Genomic DNA, 25,855 nt, shown 5'->3' with positions numbered 1-25,855 from the left:
CTCTTTGACCCTTCTCCTGGCAGAATTCAGTCAGTTAGATCAGGGGTCAGCAACACATGTGGCTCTTTCATCCCTCTGCTATTGCTCCCTGTCACTTAAAACATGCATCATAACCACCAATGTGCGACACCCACCTGCATGCAATTTATTGAGTTTTTTGACCTCCAGTATACTAACCATGGAAAAATCTAAGAAAAGAAAAGTTTCAGAAGAAAACAGAAAGTTTAAGTCAACCACATATGTTAGTTTCGTGGCTGCTCAAGAAATAGTCAGGCATGGAAAGGATTTTGTGGCTCCTGGTGTTTTCTTTTCTGTGGGAAACGGGTCCAAATGGCTCTTTGAGTGTTTAGGATTGTAGACTCCTGAGTTAGATGCTAGGTTTTGTCTATCCTTATAAGATATTTGTTATAAACTATGTTACTGTTTTACAACCTGCTTCACTAATCAGGTCATATTCCCACTGTTTAAAATAAACTTGCAAACATACTAAATTCTCCAGCTTACAAAATTATCTTTCTTATATTTTTTCATGATTAAAATATTGTGAAATACAAAAAGAAGGGGAAGTATTATTGTGGCAGGAGGATATGTATACACATAGATCTATCTATCGTCCCTCTACCGTACACACATGCATACACATGTAAATACACACACACTTGAGTTACCACTTGGAAAACCACCTTCAGGATAAATTGACCTATTCCTGTTCAAGGCCCAGACTGAAATTATTGTAATTGAAAATTGAGAACACGGTGTAGGGATAACTGAGCCTAAGGCTCTCCAGATGTTGCTGAATTACAGCAGCAAATATCCTTCACAATTGGCCTTGTTCAAAGAAGCCAAGTGAAGTAGTAATTTAGCAATTTAGAGCCCCAGGCAACTGCTACTCATTTGGGTTGCAAACATCTAGACAATGATTAAATACCAAGAAAAAGAGTTTTCTGTTTATTTTTGCTGATATATAATTGACATCTGGATTTTTGCAGTCCAAAGGCAGTAGCCCTACCTTAGGCTCAATACCTATCCCTATTGCAAAAAAAAAAAAGTCAACAAGAAATACAAATAATCTGGAGTCTGCAAATCTGTTTTACAAATCAAATTCATTAAGAAGCATTATTGCCTATTCTGTAACTCTGTGCAATGCATTTTCTCAAGAGATCTGCCAAAGCTTCTTTTGGAAATAGTGAATACTTTTTAATTTAAAGTGATGCTCGGGGCTAGGTATTAAGTGAGAGATTGGGAAGATGCTTACTATGGTGGTTTAATGTTTTAAATAGAGCGTTGAGGTTTTATATATACAATGCTACTTTCTTGAAGCCAATAAAAGTAGCTGAACTAGAAGGAAGGAAGGAAGGAAGGAAGGAAGGAAGGAAGGAAGGAAGGAAGGAAGGAAGGAAGGAAGGAAGGAAAAGAAAAAAAGAAAGAAAAAGCTGTTTGCTTAAAAAGACAGTCTGAGAAAAATAGTTTGCAATATTTAAAATGTGCGTGGGTGGCTTGCACACATTATGAATCTATCTGTATTAAAAACAGTAATACGGTATATACTCGAGTATAGGCCGACCTGAATATAAGCCGAGGCACCTAATTTTACCACAAAAAAAACTGGAAAAGTTATTGACTCGAGTATAAGCCTAGGGTGGGAAATGCAGCAGCTACCGGTAAATTTCAAAAATAAAAATAGATACCAATAATGTTTTTGAATATTTATTTCAAAGAAAAACAGTAAACTAGCTCTGTAAGTGGAAAAGAGGGTCAATAAAAACAACATGGTATCAACAATAACTTTAAAAGTACAAAAACCTTAGCTCATTCAGCAACCAAGCTAAAACACAAGAGTTAAAATCCTTCAAAACTCATACAAAGCGCTGTCTTCACTGCCATCCATAGCATTACTAATGCCACATTTCTTGAAGGCGCGTTGCACCATGTCCTCCGGAATCTCTTCCCATGCATCACGAACCCACTTTGCTATCAATTCTATGTCGGGCTAATATACATTCTATCAGTGTCCTGCCTGTGCCCATTAAATATACAGCCTGCCCTGTGTCCATTGAATATACAACCTGCCCTGTGTCCATTAATTATACAGCCTGCCTATCTGTCTATCTAGTTATGGTCTCGCTTTCTCTCTCTCCCTCTCCCTCCCTCATCTCATTATCATCTATCTCAGTGTTTCTCCACCTTGAAGACTTGAAAGTATGTGGACTTCAACTCCCAGAATTCTGGGAGTTGAAGTCCACACACTTTCAAGTCTCCAAGGTGGAGAAACACTAATCTATCTAATTAATATAATTATTTCTCCCTCTCTTTTTCACTCTCTCTCCAGCGCACACATGCAAATGCATAGGGCAGCCCACCTCACACACAGGTAACTCCGGGCGGCTTACAACATTATGACGCATGTCTCCCCATAGCAGAGGAGATGGGGAAGCCGGGGGCCCGGAGATCACCTGGGGGATGCCGAGGATGCCCCAACTCAGCCCTCTTCCCGCTCCAATTATGTGCCGCTACTTCCTCCGAGCGCGGCACTTTACTCACTCCTCGGAGCATTCGCAACTTTGCTCCTTCCAATTTCTTGGCTCGGGAGGCTCGCCGGGCTCCACCTACCCCGGGCCCCCATTGATTCAGCGGGCCGAAGAACGCGAGAGGGGTGCGGTTGGGAGGGAAAAGCGCTTGGCGCGAAGGACTTTCTTCCAACCAGCGGAAGCCCCTGGCGCAATTGGGCTGCGATCGGCAGCTGTCCTTGCTACAATCCGCGCCGCCTGCCACAGCGTTGTTGGAATCTGCGGGTGAAATTACTTTAATCAGTGGGATAAAGTTCTTTCTTTCGCTCGCCCGAGCTCTGATGAGGGGGAAAGAGAGGACTTTCCTTACGCCCGCATCAGAGCTGGGGGGGGGGGGAGAGAAAGGACTTTATCCCACTGATTAAAGTAATTTCACCCGCAGATCCCAACAACGCTGTCACCTCTTGAATTAGATTCCGCTGATGAGGCGGGCGGCGCGGATTGTAGCAGGGATGACCTCCGATTGCAGCCAGCGCAGCCCCTGGCGCAATTGGGCTGCGATCGGTAGCCATCCTTGCTACAATCCGTGCAGCCCCTGCCACATCAGCCGGAATCTAATTCAAGAGATCTTCATCTTGACAGTGTTGTTGGGATCTGTGGGTGAAATTACTTTAATCAGTGGGATAAAGTCCTTTCTCTCTCCCCCCCAGCTCTGATGCGGGCGTAAGGAAAGTCCTCTCTTTCCCCCTCATCAGAGCTCGGGCGAGCGAAAGAAAGAACTTTACCCCACTGATTAAAGTAATTTCACCCGCAGATCCCAACAACACTGTCAAGATGAAGATCTCTTGAATTAGATTCCGGCTGATGCGGCAGGGGCTGAGCTGGCGGGGACGGGCGGAGGGGATGGGACTTGGAGTCCTACGACTCGAGTATAAGCCGAGGCGGCTTTTTTCAGCCCAAAAAGTGGGCTGAAAAACTCGGCTTATACTCGAGTATATAAGGTATCCATATGCAGATTTTTGAATAAAATACAGTAACATGTGATTATTGATGCAAAGGAAAACATAATTAAAAAAACTTTCTGAATGTGGGCTTATTTTTTCACAAACCTCACTAACACTTTGAATGTGTTGCAAATTTAATATGGTTAATTATGTCTAATTATGTATATACCATATTGTGAATTTCTAGAAATAAATGATTTTAATAGGTGCAAATGGTAAACACAACAATGTAGTTGTAGTTACACTTTTACATAAAAAAATGAGACTGCTGCCAAATACTATTCTGAGCTTCTGTATGGCAATATTTCCCAAAGCTTGCTTGCTTCCTTCCTTCCTTCCTTCCCTCCTTGCTTGTTTGCTTCCCTCTTCTTGCTGTGTTGGAGTGTTTAGGTATACCCGTTTTCTTCAACAAAGTTCTTCTTTGTTGCATGAAAGTTATTTTTAGCCAACCTCTAAATCAGTGGTTCCCCAACTCTATCTAAAGATGCATTTAATGTAATACAAGAAAATATCCAGAGAGGTCTATTCACAGAACAGACCCTCTGGAAGTGAAGATGCCTATTGCATCTCTCCATTTTTAATTAATCCTCCCAACCTGTCTCTACTTGGGGCAAGGTAAGTTTGAAAATTCAATCATTCCTATTTCAGAGATAAACATGAATTGCTGATTTCCAACAAGACTGGCTGTTGCATCTTTGGATTACAAAGGAATTTGCTAACTTCAGTTCATACATGTAGAACTCCATGTCTGTCTAGATCTATATTTCCTCTATACTGTAAATATGCAAAGTTATGTACAGTCCAGCCCAGCCGTATGCATGGAGTTAAATACTGTGGGATTCAGTCTGATGCCTGAAAAATATGTTAGGAAGCCACAATCTTAGAATGCCCTCTTCATACTTACAAATAGTTCAATCAATCAGAATAAAGCTGGAAGGGACTTTGGAGGTATTCTAGTCCAACCCCCTGCTCAAGCAGGAGACCCTATACAATTTCAGACAAGTGGCTGCCCTGTCTGTTAAAAGCCTCCTGTGATGGAGCACCCCCAGCTTCTAACGGCAAGCTGTTCCACTGGTTAATTGTTTTCATTGTTAGGAAGTTTCTCCTTAATTCCTGCTTGCGTCCCTCTTCTACCCATTGTTTGTTGTCTTCTCATGCTTTGAAAAATAAGTTCATCATAAGTCAGGGTAGGAAAGAAGGAATTGCAGCATGGAAAACTGCACAGCTACTTTGTCTAAAGATAAGCTAAAGTGTCTTCCTCTGATAATGGAAATCAACATAAATTCGTATCTGCAGTGAAACTCTTCTCCAAGTTTAGACTTAATGGATGTATCTACTGATGGAACCATCTGACAGTCAAACTTTGTTCTGTTCTAGCTACAACCAAAATGGAGAGAATGAGCAAAGCCTACAAGCATTACTCACAGGGCTCATAGAGCAGCAGGGTATCAGCCATCATCCTTCAGATGTAAGGAGCAGATTTCATGGAATCTGGAAAAGTTCCCCAAAAAAGCTGACCTAGCTCCATTTCACCGATGGCGATATTAGCCTGCTGAGAGCTGTCCTGAATACATGCTGCGTGACATGTGAGCTTATAGCTCTGTTTTCACAGCAGGATGACTAGAAGAACCTTGGGACATTGGAGGCAGCTATTAGGCAGCTGAGCTGTGAATCCCTTGACAGGACGGTAGTCTTCTGCTTGAGAAGTAGAGCTAAGAATCAAGCTTGTTTCTTAGAAAGCCCATTGTCACCTAATGGAATTTAAGTGGCTTCTGCAAAGCCTTTCTTACAATCACTATCTGAAGTGTCAGGAGTTTGGAATATATAATCTTTGTACATGAAAGCAGCCATAGGTAAAGCATATCATAATGCTAATATTTAAACCGAGAGCATAGCCACAGTTGCCAATTAATCTGCTCACGCTGGTTGACTTGAAGCCTTGTAAGAAAACCCAATCCAGACTGAGAGATTTTGGCAAAAGATTAACAAGGGATTCAGTCCAGGCTATAGAATTCTACGTCTTTCTATTGGACAATTCCCTTGCTAATGTGCCCTCTGTTTTTTTTTAAGAAAGTAATAGTTATTAAGAAAGTAATAGTTAGCTTTCCTTCAGTAGATGGGTCTTCCTGGACATATATACCCATGGTTATAGTTTTGCTAAATACACTGTATATATACAAACTTCAAGAATCATGATGCAAAGTCATGAAGACACCTCAAACCACTTTAAAAAGTATCTTTTTTCCAGCATATGCAACCTCCTTTCACCAGCACTGCTTAAATCAGGGGTCCCCATCCCCCCGTGCCACGGCCTGTTTGAAACTGGACTGTGGGAGAGATGGGTAAGAGCAGTGATGAAATTCAATTTTTTTTACTACCGGTTCTGTGAGCATGGCTTGGTGGGCGTGGCAGGGGAAGGATACTGCAAAATCCCTATTCCCTCCCCACTCTGGGGCCAGCCAGAGGTGGCATTTGCCGGTTCTCTGAACTACTCAAAATTTCTGCTACCAGTTCTCCAGAACCTGTCAGAACCTGCTGGATTTCACCCCTGGGTAAGAGCATGTGCAGCTGCCACTCACACCCCCACCTCCCACGCTGGGATAGGCCACCAAGCTAAAAACAAATACCACTATCTTAAATAACATAGTGATTAAGATCTTTCTTTAGCATAAAAGTTACCTCTTGAATCCCAGCTATTTGTTTTTTCACATTACCATCTTTATTTTCCTGAGTAAGTGGTTCTCCCTCCTCTGCTTTGTTTTTAAGTACAGATAGTCCTCAACTTACAACAGTTTGTTTAGTTATGGTTCAAAGTTGCAACGGCACTGAAAAGTGTGACATGACCATTTTTCACAGTTATGACCATGTGATCATGGTCATGTGATCAAAATTTGGATACTTGGCAGCTGGTTCATATTTATGACCGTTGCTGTGTCCCAAGGTAGGTGATCCCCTTTTTGCGACCTTCTCACAAGCAAAGTCATTGGGGAAGCCAGGTTCACTTAACATCCGTGTTACTAACTTATCGACAGCAGTGATTCATTTAACAACTGAGGCAAGAAAAATTGTAAAATGGGGCAAAACCCATTTAACAAATGTTTCACAAAAGCAGAAATTTTGGGCTCAATTGTGCTGTAAGTTGAAGACTACCTGTACAGGATTTTACTATTTTTTGAGTCACCTGAGGGAAAATGATTTCAGCTCCCAAATAGCCCAAATAAACTCTTAGTAAAACTGGAAATGACTTATTTATTGGAGAAGGAGAGATGCAGTAATTGCTGGGAGTTGGGGAGGAGGAACAATTTACCCAGAAGGGGGAAAAATACAATTCTGGAGCAAAGAGCCCTTTGGGGATGAATGGGCAACTGATTCAAGACAATTTTGCCTATTTCTATCCTATAGAAATGGTTATTTACCCATTCTGTCAAAGGAGAACTGGGCAATGTAGATACATCCATAGTATCAATTTTGGGGGGTGTAATTATTCTTTATGAAGTTTTATTCCACATTTTGTTTTCCTGAAACAGCTTCCACCTTCCCAACATAAATTGAGCGTGTGAAGATCTGCATTTTTTTATTCCCAGAGGACAAATAAATCTCTCACACGCCTTAGTCTAGGAAGCAAAATCAGTTGGTGTTATTATTACGTAACATTTGTCCATGGAGATTCTCAATCATCCAGGTTGTGATTGTCTCAAAGGTGCTTTTCAAAGGGCAACTGTACTTTCTTGGGGTTTTTTTTTCTTTGAACACATTTTGCTTCTCATCCAAGAAGTTTCTTCAATTTTGCATGAGAAGTGAAACATCTTCAATGGAAAAAACGAAGAAAGTCCAGTTGCCTTTTCTTTGGGATATATACTAAGTAACTTATTAATCTTGTAGCAAAATGAAAGAAAGGTATACTACAACTTTTTAACCAATGTCTTCACTCAAATATTGTCTGCCCAAGAAATGAATGAGACCTTCTTAGTCATTATTTAGCTAAAATATGTCCTATTGTTCTTCCAATGACACCAGTTGAAATTCCGAGGCTTAAATGCTTCTCAAAAGTGTAATAAAACAGCAGTGAAAATATACCTTAGGAGTTGCTTCTAAAATTGGATCTGCAGTTGCAAAGAAAAAACAGATAAATAATGCAGAGCAGATTAACAAGAGATTTTACAGTGTCAAAGCTCTGAAACTTCCGGATATGAATCAACCCAAAATGTGGTGACGTAGAAGGAAGGTGTACACATTTTAATAGTTTTTGTGGAGAAGCTCATGATGCCAGCTAATTACAGTCTAAATTCCCTAATTGCTAAAATAGAGAACAGGCCAAGATGAACAGATCTGAAAATGGGCTTGGAGATTATATGAGATACCTCAACTGAACAATGTCTAGTATTTTTATGAGCTAAATCCAGTTTCCATAAATCTGAAGTCTGCTGAAGTTTCACATGCAATAACTTTCTGTACCATAATGTATGGGCAAAAGGAACAGCCAATCTGTACCACACAACTGGATTCCAGATCTAAATAAAAGCCTACTGATTTGTAAGCACATAAGGGATGTATGTTTCTTAAATAATAGTGCATGGTTAACAATGAGCAAGTATTTTAAAGTTTAGAAGAATGTAAAATAATAAGTGAGTTGTTATTTGACAAAGGTTTTCCTATGGGAAAACCATCAAAAAATTGAAATAAATAATCAGATAAATCAGAAATCAAAGAAAGACAGATGTGTCATTTTTCTTGGAAGTTCTCTTCACCAATCAGTAAAGTAAGATATTCCTAAGAAGAAAGGAAAATGTTAATAGCATACAGTATTGTGTTGCCCAGCCTTCTAGCTGAAGTAAAAGTAGAAAGGATGCTCATCTCTTAATTTCTTCATCTATCATGGAAACTAAGATAGTGTTTCTCAACCTTGCCCATTTTAAGACGCATGGACTTCAACTTCCCATACTTGCTGGGGAATTCTGGGAGTTGAAATCTATGCAATATAAAATTGTCAGGTTTCAGAAACACTGAACTAGGAAAATGAAGGTGAAAGCAATGCTAGTCTATATGGATCAGTTGAATCATCAAAACTATATATGTAAGTCTAAGGTTAATATCAGATACACAAAACTATGGTCTCCCTTGATTTTTCCCTAGTTTTGATACCAAGATTGTGGTATTGTCTGTGTAGACCAATGTTTCTCAACCTTGGCAGCTTGAAGATACATAAACTCAAACTCCTAGAATTCTTTATGCTGGCTGGAGAACTCTGGGAGTTGAAGTCTGTACATCTTCAAGTGTCCAAGGTTGAGAAAGGTTGATCTAAACACAATGAAGTGTAACAGATCCATTGATGTCCTAGAGGACATAGTCAGTCTCAACATATCCATTTACTTGAAGATCGCTAGAATAAGGTTCTGCCACCATGCTAGTCCCTCCCACCATGTTCTTTATCAAGCCAGTCTTTGCCTTTTTAAAATCTGAAACAAGTGGACACATTCCCAAGTAAAGCACAAAGCTGCAGCTCCCAGGGTTTTTTTTCTCCATGAAAGTTTTTTTTTTATAAAGATTGTGAAGTTTATGTGGCTGGCACTTCATTTTGTACCATGCTGACAGGGTTGTATCATCCTTACTAATTAATTAATTAAGAATATTTTTAAAATAATTAAGTTGGTCAGCGAGCCTTGTTGGCTCACAGTGAAGCTGTTGTCTCCCAATACACTAAACTGTTTCTTGCATCTCATTTCCATCAGCTTGGAAAGTTCATTTGCCCCGTTATTTCCACTATGACCTGGGGGATCAGCTGAAAAACACAAAAAGGAGATGCTCAATTCAAATTTCAAGTCATACTTCAAAGAAGAAGAAAAATCTTCTAAATCCTTCTTTGTTCTCTCATTCATGGAAGGGACATCCAAATACAGACTTCGGTGAAATCAGCATACAGGAAACTCAACTTATAACCACAATTGACTCCAAAATTTCCATTACTAAGCAAGACAGTTGCACACCATTTTACCACCCTTTTTCCCAGAGCTGTTAAGCGAAATATTGCAGTTGTTAAGTGAATCGTGTAGTTGTGCCAATCTGGCTTCTCCCATTGACTTTGTTGGAAACCAGCTTGGAAGATTATAAATGATGATCACACGATGGTAGGGCAATGCAACTGTCATAAATACATGCCAGTTGCCAGGTGCCTGAATTTTGACCACATCACCAGGGGGAATGCTGCAACATTCATGTGAAAAACGGTCATAGGTCACTTTTTTCAGTGCTGTTGTAACTCCAAACAGTCGTTAAACAAGTGGTTGTAGATTGAGAACTATAATGAGTTGCTGTTCCGATCCATTACTATAAGCTTGAACTTATAGTTCGGTCCCCAGATAGAATCAACTGTGAAAACTTTCCTTGAAGAATTATCACTATAACCACATCTTCCTGCAGATAACTCATATGGAAAAGGACTTGAAAGCAGATTTCAGGAACGGGATCAAGTTGCAAACTAGAGTGAAGCTGGAAGTAATGCAGCAGCAATAAGAAAATCAAATCAAGCATTCCAAGACCAGGAGTGGATATAAAACAGCAAGAACCCTAATGGCCTTATGTAAATCTCCGATGCAGCCACTTTCTGAATGTTGTATAATGAACTTTAGAATGCATCACCTCAAAATCGACATTATAGTTCTGTAAAATTCAATTAACACACCCATGAATTGTTCCCTATCGAACTGAAAATGTCTTCAGAAGCCTCCCCCGCAAACCCTTTTCCTGAGATCCTAATTCCTCTCTCTACCCTTTGTCACTAGCAGAAATCGTTTTTAAGTTTCCACCGGCTGATTGCAGAAAAGGAACATTTCCCAGTCCTGCTAACCTATTAAAAAAAAAAAAAAAAAAGATCCTCAGATGTCATTAACAGAGGCTGTTTTGAAGCTTAATGGTACACAGGAGGGCAATTTTTAGGACCGAAATTTTTAGCAAATGCTACCAGGGAAGGAAAAGGTGATCCTTTTTTTGTACAATGATATCACTCGCTATTGAAATTTGGCACACCAATTCCCTCCATTAACATTACTGGAGACCATATCCCGGCCTAATTGCTATGAAAAAAGCCTTCTGAAATGGAGGCGGATTTTCTGCTGGTGAGAAATGAAAGAACACTTCTCTATCCAGCATTGCAAGACACTTCGGATAGTATTTTAGGTTTCAAATCAGTCCCTAGTGCCAGTAATAGGAGCTTCAGTAAATGACTCAGTTTGGGATATCGGATGGGGGGGAGTCAAGATCTTTAATCCCTCCTTCCAAATTTTACTTTCCAATGCTGCAATCAAATTTGAATAATGCTTAGTTATTTTTCTCTTGCCATTATTACTGTTATAAATAACTCAAGACAGCAAACATACATGATACTCCTTCCTTCTTCTTTTTTTTTTGCCCAGAACAACAACCATGTGAGGTGGGTTAGACCCAAAGAGAGAGAGAGATTGGCCCAAAGTCACCCAGCTGGCTTTCCTGGCTAAGGTGGGACTAGAACTCACCTTCTCCTGGTTTCTAGCCTACTGCCTTCACTACTACCCTAAACTGGCTCTCTGTGTTTATTCTACATATATTGTCTGTTCTATAGAATGGATTTCTACAGCAAGGCTAAATGATGAAACCTGTGTTGTGATATAACACAAGCCTCTAGCTGACCAATCTTTCTACCTTCTTCCCATAAGAAATGCAGCTAAAATCTGTCCAGGCCATTCTCAGTTTATACATGTATTTCCTTCCTTGTAATTTTTTTCTGCATGCAGTAGATCAGGTGAAATTGACCAGTTAAATCAATTAAACCTGCTATAATCCCATTTGCTATGCAGATGCATCCAGGATGCATTTGCTGGATTGCAAAATGTAAAATGGAAGCATAAAAACAAAAGCAAGCAAGGGAGAGGAAAAATGTTTTCTCTCTTCATTCATATAGGGAAGACTTAAATAAAGAGCTCTATTTTCAACCATTAGCTGAAAATGTAATAGTAATTCTACAGTGTAAGTTCACCTAAGGAATAAAACAGCAAGTATTACTTAGCGGCATATCAGTTATTAGCAAAGCCTGTTTAGAGTCTTAGCTTGTTGGTTTCCTTGTTTGCTTTGTGTGATATTGTTTCTCAACTTTAGAGAGAGGGAAACTGACTTGAAAGTTCTCTGTCCATGGAAATACTAGAGATATGTTGAGATTTCAGACTATGGTCATAGTACTATATTCTAGGCAGAATCTGGTCTTTCATCAAGTCAGCATCCACCTACTTAAGAGTATCTTTTGGAGCTGCTTTTATTGTTTGATGGCCTTTTGGCTCCTCGTGCTCCATCTAGTCTTATTCTTCAGACTCTAACTCACAGAATTCAAAGAAAATCTATACTTGTAAGACATCCATAACAAACAAGCCTAACCTCTTGTCTTCATCTAGTGCTACAAAAAAACAGCAACACCGATACTGACAGCTTAAGACCATGGCCATATATAACTGAAGACTTGAGATCTGGCAAGCACTATTTGTCGGGCATAAGCAGATGTCTCTGTAGAAGTCAGGTCTCCTACTGACTTCAGTATAGTCAACTAACTCTCAAAGGTGCTTTTTCAAGAGGCAACTGGACTTTCTGGCTTTTCTTTGAAGACATTTCACTTCCATGAGAAGTGGAATGTCTTCAAAAAAAAAAACTAAGTCCAGTTGCCTCTTGAAAAGGCACTTTTGGGACAACCATGACCTGGATGACTAAGAATTTCCATAGACAGGCAACTGACTCACTGTTCTGAACTCTCTGTGAGGTCTGAAGAACATAGCAATGCAGTTTGAAAGCATGGAAATGTGAGTAGATCAATAGGTACCACTTCGATGGGAAGGTAACAAATTCCACGTGCCTTTGGCATATAAACCATGACCATATGAAAGGTCTTTGGACAATGCTGGATCCCTTGGCCAAGAAACAGATATGAGCACATAGCCCTAGAATCAGACACAACTGGACAGGAAAATCTTTACCTTTTTAAGTAGCTTTACTTCTTCCGTAAAACTGGTGGATCACCTCTTGTGGGATTCTTCAAGATTCAGTTATCTCATCCCTAGCCTTTAACGTTACATGAAACCATGTGGGATGAGGGAACATCATCTGGGCAGGTCCAGAGATATGGAAATCTTGGCCTGAAGGCTGTGATGGGACAAAACAGTTTAACAAACTTGCTCCAGAAAACATTTGACACTGGTTCTAACTCCCACTGAAGGAACAAGTCAGTATCTTGGGAAGTCTCCTAGATTCACATGTAGAAGTCATGACAAGGGTAGCCTTTACCATGCTTCAGTTGATGCACATTTGTGACTGTGGCAGGAGACCATAGCTCCAAGATATAGTGTCATCAACCACAGAGTACCATAATATTCTTCACTTAGGGCTGCCTTTGCTCAAAAATTGCAATTGGAGCAAAATACTGCAGTCTCTATTCTGTAATGTGTTACAGAATCATATTACACCTCCAAAACATTTCTAAGCTAAATGCTGCTTGTAATCTACAAAGTCCTACACAGCTTGGCATACAGATATCTTCAGAACCACCTCGGGCAGGTGGCACCAGCTCATCCTGTCCTAGGTGGGGGTGCTCATTGTTCCCACAAAAGGTAAGTGAGGTAAGAGGAATACGGAGCAAAGTTTTTCTGGGTGCTGGTTCCCAACTTACAAAACAGCTTTGCTTCAAGAGGACTAGGAGGCTTGGCATCTAAAGGCAGATAAAATGGAAATTTTCCAGACGCTCTTTAATTGACAGTCTGTTGCTGTATATAGACTGGGGTTCAATTAGATTTATTATAATTTGGGGTTTCATGAGCTATGAACTGGTTAAATTGCTTCAAATCAGAAGACAAAGGGATGAGCTCAGAGACTCTGCTGGCGCAGTATAGAAGAATGCATCGAGCAGAATTGAACAAGGATTTCAACTTGCTTAAAAGAGAAATCCATGTTCCTTTTTTAAATGTTTGTTCTTTTGGTTAATAGGAAGGTTAGCAACTGTGTTAGTGTTTACTCCCCTCCCCACTTGCCTAACCCTAACCCTAACCCTCAAAAAAAATAGTCTTGGAAAGTCCATTATGTATATCATTTATCACTATTACTGTGTATTTCTTCCAAATGTTATTGTAAGAGGCCAAGATCCAAGTTTCCTCTTTGGATGTTAGATCTAACATATTTATATAGTTGTTTAGGGTCTCCTGCTTGAGCAGGGGGTTGGATTAGAACACTTCCAAGGTCCCTTCCAATCCTATTGCTCTATGTTCTATGTCAGTTGTTGTCAACCGGTGGTCCCTGGAGGGGAAGGGGCTGTGATGTCCTTACAGAGGGTCTGTGAAGGCTTAAAGAAATGTTCTGATTTAAATCTTGAATTATGTATTGGGTGTCCATGGCAGAGGTGATATTCAGCAGGTTCTGACCAGTTCTGGAGAACCAGTAGCGGAAATTTTAAGTAGTTGGGAGAACCGGTAAATACTACCTCTGATTGGCCCAGCCCCCATCTATTCTCTGCCTCTCAAGTTTCAGCTGATTGGGAGGAAATGTGGATTTTGCAGTATCCCTCCCCTGGAGTGGGGTGGGAATAGAAAAGGGGATTTTACAGTATCCTTGCCCTGTCATGCCCAAGCCATGCCCACCAAGCCACTCCACGCCCACCAAGCCACGCCCACAGAACCAGTAGTAAAAAAAATTGAATCCCACTCCTGGTCTGTGGCCACAAAAGGTATTTAAAGGGAATTTGTGGTGAAGAGAAGATTGAGAACCACTGTTCTACAATTATGTTGTTTTCATTGCCTTGTTTTTGAGAGGGGAAAATCAGACATAAAATTCCCAATCAACCAGTTAAAATCCAACATTAATTTTAATATCCACCACGCATTCACTTTCGGATAGAAACATTGGGGGAGGGGAGTCGATATCAGAATAAATTAACATTTAAAGGCAACTACAGCGTTTCATCTGCCTCCCAGGTTGCTTCGTGAATGGGAGGCAACGCCGGAACGAGTTTAAGGTCTTCAGCGCGGCTAAGCGTTGGCGCGATGATAACACCTCGTATTTTTTTGATCCCGCCAATAATAAAAAGCGCGGAGGAGATTGCGATGATCTCTGCTTGAAGGCAGCACAGGTTTCAGATAAAAATCCCTGGGGGTAGAGGGGAAAGCTCGGAGGATACGATCCCTGTCACTCTGCAACTGCGGTCGCCGCGCGCAGATTAATTCATTAGCAGGCATTGCCTGGAGATGAAGCAATCAAGGCTTTGCAAAGTGTGCGAAAGAGACTGTTGCCTGCCAGGCAGCTAGCCGGCCCTCAGTCCTTGTAACCCGCCCCCGGACTCCCCCCTCCCGCCACACACACGCGCGCAACCCGTTGTCCAGGCTTTAAGACGGATTCCTTCCTTGCCGGATTCCAAAGAGGACCCAGATAGAAATCGGTGGGGGCAATGAGTCCCAGCGGGAGGAACTTGGCCGCCAACCTGCTCTCCGTGTGTTCGCGAGCCTCTAGCTCTGGGTCAGTCGAGAAAATCTCCCGCGTGCCCTGTTTCTTTTTCTTTTGCTACAGCAGCCCTCTGAGCCAGTGGTAAAATTCAAAACGTTTTACTACCGGTTCTGTGGGCGTGGCAGGGGAAGGATACTGAAAAATCCCCGTTCCCACCCCACTCTGGGGCCAGCCAGAGGTGGTGTTTGCCGGTTCTCCGAACTACTCAAAATTTCTGCCCCCACTTCTCCAGAACCTGCTGAATTTCACCCCTGCTTTGAGACCTTTTTTGCTTTTAAGACTCCCGGCTAAGAACATCCAGTAATTTGCCTCCCTTCTCTTAACCATCTTTTAAAGAAAATAAATAAATAAATAAAGAGGAACAGTGAAACAGCTTAAAGGACAACATTTGTAGCCAAGAGTTGAAATGAGTGGTGCTCTCGCTGAGCTTGGTTTTTTCCCTGCAGACGTTTCATTACCCAATCTAGATAACATCATCTGTGCTTTCTTGCAGGAAACAGCCAAGCAAGAAAACAACCAAGCTCAGAGAGCACCAAAGACCACCACCATCACCCCACTCACTGGAACGTTTGATTGTCAGCAACTTGTGAGACACGAGCACTCCTGCTTTCCTGCATTTTCCCCAAATTATTCCCCATCCCCCTATTGTTCCATTGGATTCAAGTCCTAGTATCGAGTCACACACCCTGCAACTTTTGTTCCTGTGCAAACAATCCTGGTTTGAAATAACCAGAATAACTTGAGGCAGAAAAATACTCTCCAGTTATTCTGGAAGCAGCATATTTGAGCCTTTTAGATGAACGTTAATCGTACACGTTTAAGCCATTTTAATGTTTGTAACTTCCTCCCACCCCTGGACACCCAGTCTTCCCATGGCATTGGGTGCCGTCAAATCAACTACAAAATGGGCACCTCGTTCCCAGCCCTGAAGCATCAGCTACCTGGGTGTGCTATGCAAACAGCTGCAGCTCTGGGAGGCTGGTTCAGGTAGTAAGGACCGATCATCAAGGTGACTTTTGTGGCACTCGTGCTGATGTCTTCAGAAACAATGATGGCCATAAAAATGCTAAAGAAATACAGCCCTCCAGATCCTCTATGTGTCCCCTCACCTATGCGGTCTATCTACTGTAAGGGGTAACTAAGAGTTGTCATCCACTTGACCCTCTCTCAATGAATCAAATCCTCCTTAGCAGAAGCTGTGTAAAACCTATAATGCACCCCGAAAAAGATTGAAATAGCAACGTATCTAGCTCTCTGGCCTAGCTTATGTCCACCTTTTCTGAAGTGCAGGATCAGATCCATTTCAAAAGAACATTTGTGTTTGAAAAACAGGTTTGGTGCTCTTTTAAAAGAGCACTAGACCATTATGTAAAAAGACGAGAGCTTTGGAAAGTGCTGATCAGGCATAATGTCGACAAATGCCTTCTTTCTGGTCTTTCCTAGAATCTAAGCCGAAAAGACCTTGCAAGACAGAGTCCACCAACCCCAGGAAAAGAGAGCAGGTAGTAGAAGCAGCAGCCTAAAATGACCAATAGGAGCCAGGGAGAGCCAACCTTTGATGATGTCATGTCAGCAATCAAGCGGTCAGTGAAGAGTCAGACCATACGCCGCGTATCAGGAAAAGAGGGGAGAACCTTAACATCTAAACCTTAAGAGCCTTGGATAACTGTAGGCTGCTTCAACTCTAGGTTGGACAACGGTGGAACGTTCAAGGCATGGATGGAGACGCTCCGGGGACATGGAGTGGAAAAATCATGGGTTGACTCAGAGTAGAAGGTGGCTTCAAACCAAGCTTAATATAGTAGACGAATTCGTAGGCAGGCGATGAGCAGGTTTTGAAAACGCCTTCGCTTCCACGGAAGCCAAAACAGGCTCGTTTCTCATCTTCTGCCTGTTGAGGTGAGCCGTTCCTAGATCAAGAGTACCAATGGTGCCCCGCTCTTTTTCTGTATCACACCTGGTTCATTTGGGAGAGTAACGGGGGGGCGGAGGAAAGAGGATACTTTTAGCCAGACACGGAGGGGTATATAAATCGAATCACCTATCTCGTCCGCCTCTATTGATCTGGGAACTAGGAGCCTAATGTGAGCTTCTCCGAGGCTATACAAAAGCGCAGCCCACCGGCGATTCACACAGACACAGACACAGACACAGACACACACACACACACACAAACAGAGAGAGAGAGAGCTCAATCGCCGATAAAAGGTTGTGCGCTAGCCTTCTTTGTAACAACGGGTGTTGACGCAACAACCAGGGCAACGGATTCAAAACTTCGCCGCTTTTCTGCCTTTCACACTGCCTGGCTCTCCACACATCTCTTCTGGTCCCGCACCCCCCCCCACCCCGCAATTTATCCGATAGCGAACTTAACACAACCCTCGTAAAACATCTCCTCCCCCTCCGCTCCGCACCAGCCTGTGGATTTAGCGTTACTGCCTGCACCGACGTAACTCCTGACCATCCGAGAGACTAGTTTAAAAGGGGGGGAGGGTGGAGGGAGAACGAAGTACGGAGAAGCGGCGTTGGAGTCCGCGGCAGCCTAGAAGTAGACACCCCCCCCCCCACGACTGGGAGAATGATTCACTCTATACGAATGAAAGAAAAGTGACGCTTCCCTCGCCCGCCCCCCATCCTCCTCCGGTTTATCTTCCTGCGTTTTAAAGCCACCTCTTGCCAGTCACCCTTTGGCACTGTTGGCGGCAGAGATCCTCCCGACTAAGCTAATCGTGGTGGCGCCTCCTTCCTTTTGGCGTGTGAAGGATGTCGAGCGGGTGAGAAGTGGAAGTTCATTCCTCAAGAACTGGGGAGAAGGGGGAGAAAGAGAGGGGAGGAGGTTTGGGGGGGGCGATCGTCGCTGCCGCTGCTGCGCGGGAAGGACACGCCTTCCTTCCTTGCCGTTTGCCCTCCGATGAGTTGATTCGATCCAGCTTTGGAGCGTTTTGCCGAGCGCCACCCACGTCTCCCCATCCCCATCCCAGCCCGGCCGCGTCCAGGTTGCCACACCGTCCCGCTAGGAATGGACGGCGGGAGCTGTGCCACGCGCGTCTCCGGAGGAGGCTGGCAAGGAAGAGGGCTGGCTCGTCCATACCGTCGGACCTGTTTTTTTCCTCCACCCCGCGGCGGCTAGTTCTCCCTCCCTCCCTCCCGCTGCCCAAGCGAGGTGCTCGATGCCCCTTTTTTGCCTCGAACTTGCTGCCATCAATAATTCATCGGCTCCCAGCAGTAGCGGCGGCGGCGGCGAGCAAGAGAGCAGCAGCAGCAGCAGCAGCAGCCGCTTCAATAAGAGAGAGCGGGAGGCAGCAGGGCGGGGAGGAAAAAGCTGGTGCGTGAGCCGTGCTTGCCGGCTGCCTGCAGAGAGGAGGCGGCGGTGACAGCGGCGGCCGCTGTGGCGGTAGCAGCCAGAGCAACGGCGACACCGGCGGCGGCGCATTCGGAACTCTCTCTTCTCGCCACCGCCGTTCCCAGCATTATGTTCCCGCAACGCGCGGCGGCCGCCTCCACGGCAAGGGCCGCCGACGCCGAGGAGGACACGGGAGGATGAGGAGAGAAGGGAGGCGAAGGAGGAGGAGGAGGAGGCGCAGGCGGAGGGAGGCGGAGGAGGCGAGGCAGGGAGGAGGAGGAGGCGCAGGCGGCGGAGGAGACGCGGAGGATGAAGTGGAGTGTCCGGGGAGCCTGCGCCGCGCTCTCCAGCTGCCTCCTGCTCGCCTGCGCGCTGAGCGCCGCCGCCGTGGGCCTCAAGTGCTTTTCGCTGGGCTCCGAACTCAAGGGGGAGCCGTTCCGCCTGGGCACAGCGGCCGGCGCTTTCTACTCGGGGCTCCTGCTGGCCGCCGGGCTCTCGCTCTTGGGCTCCGCGCTCTTCTGCTGCCGCCCGCCAGACGACGAAGGGGCCGGCGGAGCGCACCGCCAAGGGCACGCGGCGAGCGAAGGCGCGGTGGTGCCGGTCGCCGGAGACGCTCAGCCCCAGTCCCAGCCGCTGCCCAAGGCGCCCCCCGGCGGGCGACAGAACTTCCTCCTGCTGGGGGTCCTGGTTTTCATGCTGGGGGTGCTGAGCGCCTTCGCCGGGGCCGTCATCGACGGCGATACAGTGTCGCTGGTGGAGAAGAAGTACTCGCACTACTGCCTCCTACAGGTTGGAGGAGGAGGAGGCGGATCGGCGGCGGCTCGGGCGCGGCCTGCGGGGGGCCCCGACGGCTCGGGGACGACGCTGTTGCTGCGCTGCCAGAAGCTGCGGGACTATCAGCGCGGCTTGGTCATCTCCACCATCTTCAACGCCCTCGAGTGCCTGCTGGGGCTGCTCAACCTGCTCTTGGTCAAGAACTACAAAGCGGCGCAGCAACGGGGCCTGCGCCGACGGCGGCGCTGCCGGCAGCAGCAGAGGCTCGCGGGCGGCCGTCGGAGGCGACGGAGGGGGGCCGGCGGCGGGGGAAGTGGCGGCGGCGGCCCGGGCGGCTCTGGTGGCGGCCGACGACCTCAACGCCAAAGCGAAGGCTCGATCTTCTCCAGCGAGGATCCAGATCTGTCCCCGGGGGGCGATTGCGCCTTTCAGGCGGTCTCCTACATCAACGTCGGCGTCTTCCACGTCTTCGACGAGGCCGGGGTGGAGGTACACTGTGGCGGCCACCCTTCCATCGAGTTGCCTGGGTATTCGCCCATGGACCCCGAGCTCAATGCCTCCTACCCCTACTGCTACCCGCTGCCCAATGAGCAGCCTCCTGCCTATGAAGACATTTATCCCAGGGAGCTCTGTGCCAACCGCGTGTAGGCCCCGGCCAGGCCCCTTTGGAGACCGTCCACCCTGCCTGTCAGCCTGCTGGACTGAGAAGGGCAGAAGGTGAACTAGGGGCGAAGGGGGCAAAGCACAGAGATTTAATGGGCAGGACCAGTAGCACAAGGTGAGGCCAAACCCAGCTGTTAACCCAGAAACTGCCAAAAAAAAACCACCCCAAGGTAGAACCCCAATAAATGCCTAGAAATGAGACCAGGCTGGTGTGTAATGTTGGTCCTGCTTTTGGTGGCAAGTACCTGTTGAGTTTTGCCTTCATTTTTTTCTGAAGAACCAGGCATATTTTTCTCTCCACCTCTGGTTGGAGAAGTCTTGAACAGAGTTTTAAAAAGTTGCTAGTGTTTTGCAACCTGTTGGAGTTTTCTCCAATTATATCCTGTCAAGATTTCTCTCTTTCTCTGCTATGGTACTTTTGGTTCTAAAAGAAAAAGAAAAAAAAACATAGCTACCTGTTAAAGGGTTCAGCAAAGTGCATTTTCACTGATAAAGATAATTGGGGCAATCTCGGGATGATGCTTTTAATATCTTTTTAATTTTTAGCCTTCCCGTCTTTTATCTCTTCAGTATTGATCCAATGGTGAACATTTTGGGGTTGGTTCTCACAGTTCTCTCATTTGGCTTGGATTGAAATCACCAAACGATTCAGCCTGCCTGGCTTCCTCACCCTTCCCCACATAAAATGAATCTTCATGATAACCTCAGCTTTAAAAGTGCAAAAGAGTTAAGTTCAGAGAACCAGCCAGCAAGAGAGAGAGAGAGAGAAAGCACGCATGAATCTCTCAAAGGGATATTTCAGAGAGCTGAAAGAAATTTTGAACAAAGCCTCTTAAGTTTACAATATTCCTGGGAGATGTTATGTTCAGTTTAAGTCTTAGTGAGAGTTAAAACCATAGTTGGTCTTGTAAGATGCACATAAATCTGCACTTTCAAAAGAAGAAAAAATCAACAGCAACATTTTTGTACACTAATGTGCCTGCTTTTTGTTGATAATTTCTTACTGTAAGAGCTTTCAAAAAGTCTATAGTGAAAATGTTTGGTAAAGTCATTGCAATGTAAAATTAAGAAAACCAATTCCTTAACTAAAACAGAAATGCTGTATGGAATTGAAGAAAGTCCAGATATCTCACACATTCCTTTTGTAAACGGATTCGTGTTTTTAATGCAAAGAGGGGCTTATATTTGTTTTACTTTTATTTTAAAGGTTTAACTCCAAAGGTACAGCCAGTCATTCTTACAACTAGTTTATTTATAACATTACCAACTGGTCAGTTTGAGAAGCTTGAAAATTGCACACACACAAAATACACAGATGTCAGGCAGTCTTTATGGATGGTTAGTTTTCAATGCAGTTGCCCAAACTCATTTGAAATGTATTTTAGAAATCATATTATGTCCATTTAAATGGAAAAGACTCAACAGGTGAAGGCTGAAAATAGTAATACTTTAAAAAAAACCTTTTCATCTAGATTCCTTTAATTGTTGAACCAGAAAATCGCTGTATCTGAAATCATATCTCTCTTTGTTTTTTTTTATTCTTCATTTAATAAGTGCCGAGAGCTTCAAATGTATTTGGAAAGATAGTGCTGTAGGATGAGAATATGTCTTTCCGTCCTTCCTTCCATCCTTCCTTCTTTTCCTCTTTCCTTCTTCTTCCTTTTATCCCCTCTTGATCTTACCCTGGAACTAGTCTTATTGGGGGGATTATTATTATTATTTTGCGCTATATGTGAATTAAAATCAAATGGAGAAAATTTTAGAGAAATTTGAGAGGAAGTGGTAGACCATGCACATAGCATCATACTCCAATCAAATTCTCATTCCATCTCAAATTATATACTTGTTTTTAAATAGAAGAAACATGAGATCTGATCAAAGATTGCCTGCATTATGTATACTTTACTGTTGGGAAATTAAATTCCATTAGAATATAGGCATAAAAATTCATTGTATAAGAAGAATTAAAGAAAGGTACTTATATCCATCTTATTCACCCAGTATACCAAGCTCATTTAGAAGTTTGCTGCTCATTAATGTCATTAGAACAAGGATCTTTTCTTTTGGTTATATTATTTTGTAAACTACTATGTATATTGAAGGAACTGTATAAATGATAGTAAGAATTCATATTGGAACCTGTTATGGAATGCACACAGTACCAATAGGGAACATTAAAGGACACTAATTTTGTCCTGTTTTTGCAATGTACAGATTATTTTTTTAATTAAGGAGCTGAATAAAATAAATGTTCAGCCTTAAATTGAAAAAAATCAAACTAACAGCAATGAAATCTCTGCAGTATTTTATTATCTGAAATTGTTTTAACTTGCACACTTTATATAACTTAAAATGCAGAATGCCTTAGAACACTTAAAAACAAATTTAAACCTATATCTTAAAAATATTAAAATCCTTATCTAGATAGCTGAATCAAGAGCATTTAGTCTACTTTGCTAAATAAATACAAATTTTTAGAGGACTGTAGCTATTATTAAATAAGATTATCCTCCTTTGCAGAGAATAAGCACAACACTCACTTAAGTATAAGATCTACTTGAAAGCAGTACACATCATTTTATATATATATAATTCTAAATCATTATGAATTCTGCCTTGAGTTCAGACTTTGAGCCCTATCTGCAAGGTATGTATCTGGCTCATAGATGATGAAATGAACATAAATAATGGAACAGAATGGCAATATTGTAGCATGTCTCCCATTCATTTCATTTGGTCTTTCAGAAAAGATGTTTATAGTGAATTACACCCCTTATAGCATTTACTCAGGAAGGACTTTGAGTGTGTATATATGGCCAAGAAGAAAATGGTGCCAATGCAAAAATTTCAAAATATCTGAGTAAAACCTCAATTCAAACCCCCTCCCTTTTTTTAAAACTCAAACTAATCTACAATACTGTATTTATGGTTCAGTAGAATGAGATACAGTCTAGACAACACTGCATAAGTAAAATTGTCCCTGGGCTGTACCATTTTAGATTATAGGTAGGAACCACAGTGCATACTTCATTGATATGTTGATATATCTTCCTCAAAACTCCTGTGCATACTAAATATAATGCTGGAGAAACTAATTTCACCTAGCCTTTCCTTTGTTGTGCTGTTGTGTCTTTACAAGTAGAGAATTTTCCTTTGGGGCACTATTCAAATAGATATTCTTCCAATAACCCAAGAACAGTTTAGTTTAGGATGAGCTGTTCAGAATCTGAATGTTATTTAACTACTAGAAATGTCTGAGTGTATATAAGTTGGTAAAGATAAAACTAGGTATAGTACCTACCTATAAGTAGGTAAAAACAGGCAAATCAGTTGTTACAATCTCTTAGAGCTTTCTTAGCAAGGCTGCATTAACCCTTTTTTCCAATCTAGCAATGACTTTTCATAGTTTTGCAGGCTTCCCCAAATCCTTTTTTCGCTGGTATTTCAACTTATGTGATCAAAATAAGATGAAAAACAGAAGAGAAAAAGGAGAACTTCAAAACAGACCTTGTCAGCAGAACATAAGGAAATAAGGTGGTTCTTGCACCATATCCTAGCTCATTCGAACTCATGCTTTGACCGATGAGAATCTGAAAGGCTGTTTTGAAGATTTTGATCAACTGGCTGCATTGGAGTGGTGGTGAACCGCAGAACACTATTATCAAACTAGTCTCCTACTATTTTTTTTCTAAATGTTTATGTGGGGGCCTAGAGATAGGATGGAGATACACCTTGCATTTGAGGATGGTGTTTTGCAGCATGCTGGCTTTCTTTTCATTTTTTCCCCTTTCATCTTATTTTCCGGTAGAAACATAGGGAAGGCATGATGGGAACCAAGGAATGTGTCACTCTCTTGGAGATAGTGGCTGATTATATGCCAAGTGAAATGGCACAATCCAGGCAGATGTTTAGCAATTCATGTCATATTTATGAAAACTAAATCCAAACTTCATAGAAAAGTGTTTAATAAGTATGAGCTCTAGGGACCTATTAAGCAAGCTTTGAAAAATCCACTCCAATTTTTTTCAATGATACATAAAAGAGAGCTTATTTTAGATCAAACGTAGACTTGAAATATAGTGCCTTAGGTAAAATTTATTAGAAGCCCATTGTTTTAATGGAGTTTTGAAGCACTGAATCTTCTGACTTGGTGGTTCTGGAGAACTAATTCAAAGACAGAAAAGTTTTCCCAGAAACTTAAGGATGGTACAATAGAGGAATATTGCTCTTAACCCCATTGTTGTCTCTGTTCTCATAGGTTTTGAGTTTTAGTTAAAAGTTTCCCAATCTGGTTGACAGTGAAATATTTGTGCATAGCAGCATGAGCAGAAATGTCTCTGTACGTTTTGTATGGGAGAGAAAAGTAATTGTTGTGTGCCTACCATCTTAGTTTAATGTTTGAATTAAATTTTGATGCAACAAAATCAGCAAAATTTTCTCATATTTTAGCTAATGAAGGAATGAATGGAGAGCAGGTTTGCTTCGGGAATGAAATAAGCCTAATATAGACCCAAATGCAATGGAAATACTTTTTAAAAAAGTTTATTAATTGGTGATGCCATTCTTCTCTAATTTTGATAGAGAATGAAGGATAATTTAGTATACAACAGACTTGTCCATGTTTCTCTTTGTAGACTGTGCAATGCATATAGAACATTTGCTGGAAGTTAATGATGCTCTTGAGAAGAAACTGCCCCAAATATTTGATTAGTCTTAGTTTTAGCCTTAGCATTAGGCTTGTTTGGTTAGCTTGAATAAGAGTGACCTTTCTCAAATGCTACCCAAAGAAGAATAAGGGATACAGTCTTCCGCTGTGGGCCCATTTTATGACATCAAATATCCCTATATTATTTCTAGAGAGTCAGTTTGGTGTAACGGTTAATGCATCAGGCTAGAAACTGGGAGACTATGAGTCCTACCCTGGGCACTAAGCCAGCTGCGTGACCTTAGGCTAGTCACTTTTCTCTGCGTCAGTGATGGAGCATTGGCAAACCACTTCAGAAAAAGTTTGTACAGACAACCGCCAGAGAAAGCAAAATTTCCTATTATTTCCTGTGTTTAAGAATATATATATATATATATATATATATATATATATATATGTATGTATGTATGTATGTATGTATGTATGTATGTATGTATGTATGTATGTATGTATGTATAGGAATGAATGGAAGTAGTGATCTTCCTCCCATATTTGGGCATACCGGGGGTTGTAAAATCTAAATAGATACCTTTCACCCTGGCTGGCTGATAAGGAGTCGAGCTCTGTGGCTCAATGGTTAACACATCTGCCTTAGAGGCAATACAGCACAGGCTCGATTCCCAGTAAGGGTATGGCTAGCTGATGAGCGCTAAATAGCTTGAAATAGATCTATACTAGTCTCCCTTTATTTATTTATCAGCACAAATATAACATATATATATTATAATATTATATATATATATATATGTGTGTGTGTGTGTGTGTGTTTTTATTTGTGACTATATATATATATATATATATATATATATATATATATGTATGTGTATATATATATATACATACACTCCCTCCATCCATCCATCCATCCATCTATACATACATACATACATACTTATTTACTTACTTACTTACTTACTTACTTACTTACATACATAGACAAACACACATATATTACATATATTAAGAATATATATTCTTAAGCACAAGAAATAATAATAAATTTCTATATATATAGAGAGAGAGGGAGAAAATATATATATTATTAAGCACAGGAAATAATAGGAATGTTTGCTTTCTATAACCTACCTTTCTCTCAAGCACCACTTTTTTTCTTCGTGTTTTTTGCTTTGGATCAATTGTTAACGTTAGCTTATTGCAAGCAACTATTGCAAAGCATGTCACGCATCCAACCCTTGCCCTCAATCTTATAGCAAAATTTCAGATGGCACGTTGGAAAAGACCCGTAGACCAGAACAAATGATACTAGACATAATTCCTTCACTTGTGGAATAACAAAAAAATAAGGCTTATCAAACTTTTGTAGACTAAATTCAATATTATGGCTCATAATTTGCACAGA

General features: G+C 42.3%; 1 protein-coding gene across 1 annotated transcript; it reads left to right on the top strand.

The window, feature by feature from the left end:
- Positions 1-18,662: 18,662 nt before the first annotated feature.
- Positions 18,663-19,775, top strand: TMEM271 (transmembrane protein 271). Its single transcript, XM_032213806.1, has one exon. It carries the CDS (start codon positions 18,663-18,665, stop codon positions 19,773-19,775), a length of 1,113 nt encoding a protein of 370 aa, XP_032069697.1.
- The last annotated feature ends 6,080 nt before the right edge of the window (positions 19,776-25,855 follow it).

The sequence above is a fragment of the Thamnophis elegans genome, chromosome 3 (genome assembly GCF_009769535.1).
Source record: "Thamnophis elegans isolate rThaEle1 chromosome 3, rThaEle1.pri, whole genome shotgun sequence".
Lineage (NCBI taxonomy): Eukaryota > Metazoa > Chordata > Lepidosauria > Squamata > Colubridae > Thamnophis > Thamnophis elegans.
Note: the sequence above shows the minus strand (reverse complement) of the source record. Positions and strands in the feature narration are given on the sequence as shown.

Bases quoted from the DNA above. Each gene is read 5' to 3' on its own strand.
- TMEM271 (XM_032213806.1), top strand. From the start codon at position 18,663: ATGAAGTGGAGTGTCCGGGGAGCCTGCGCCGCGCTCTCCAGCTGCCTC.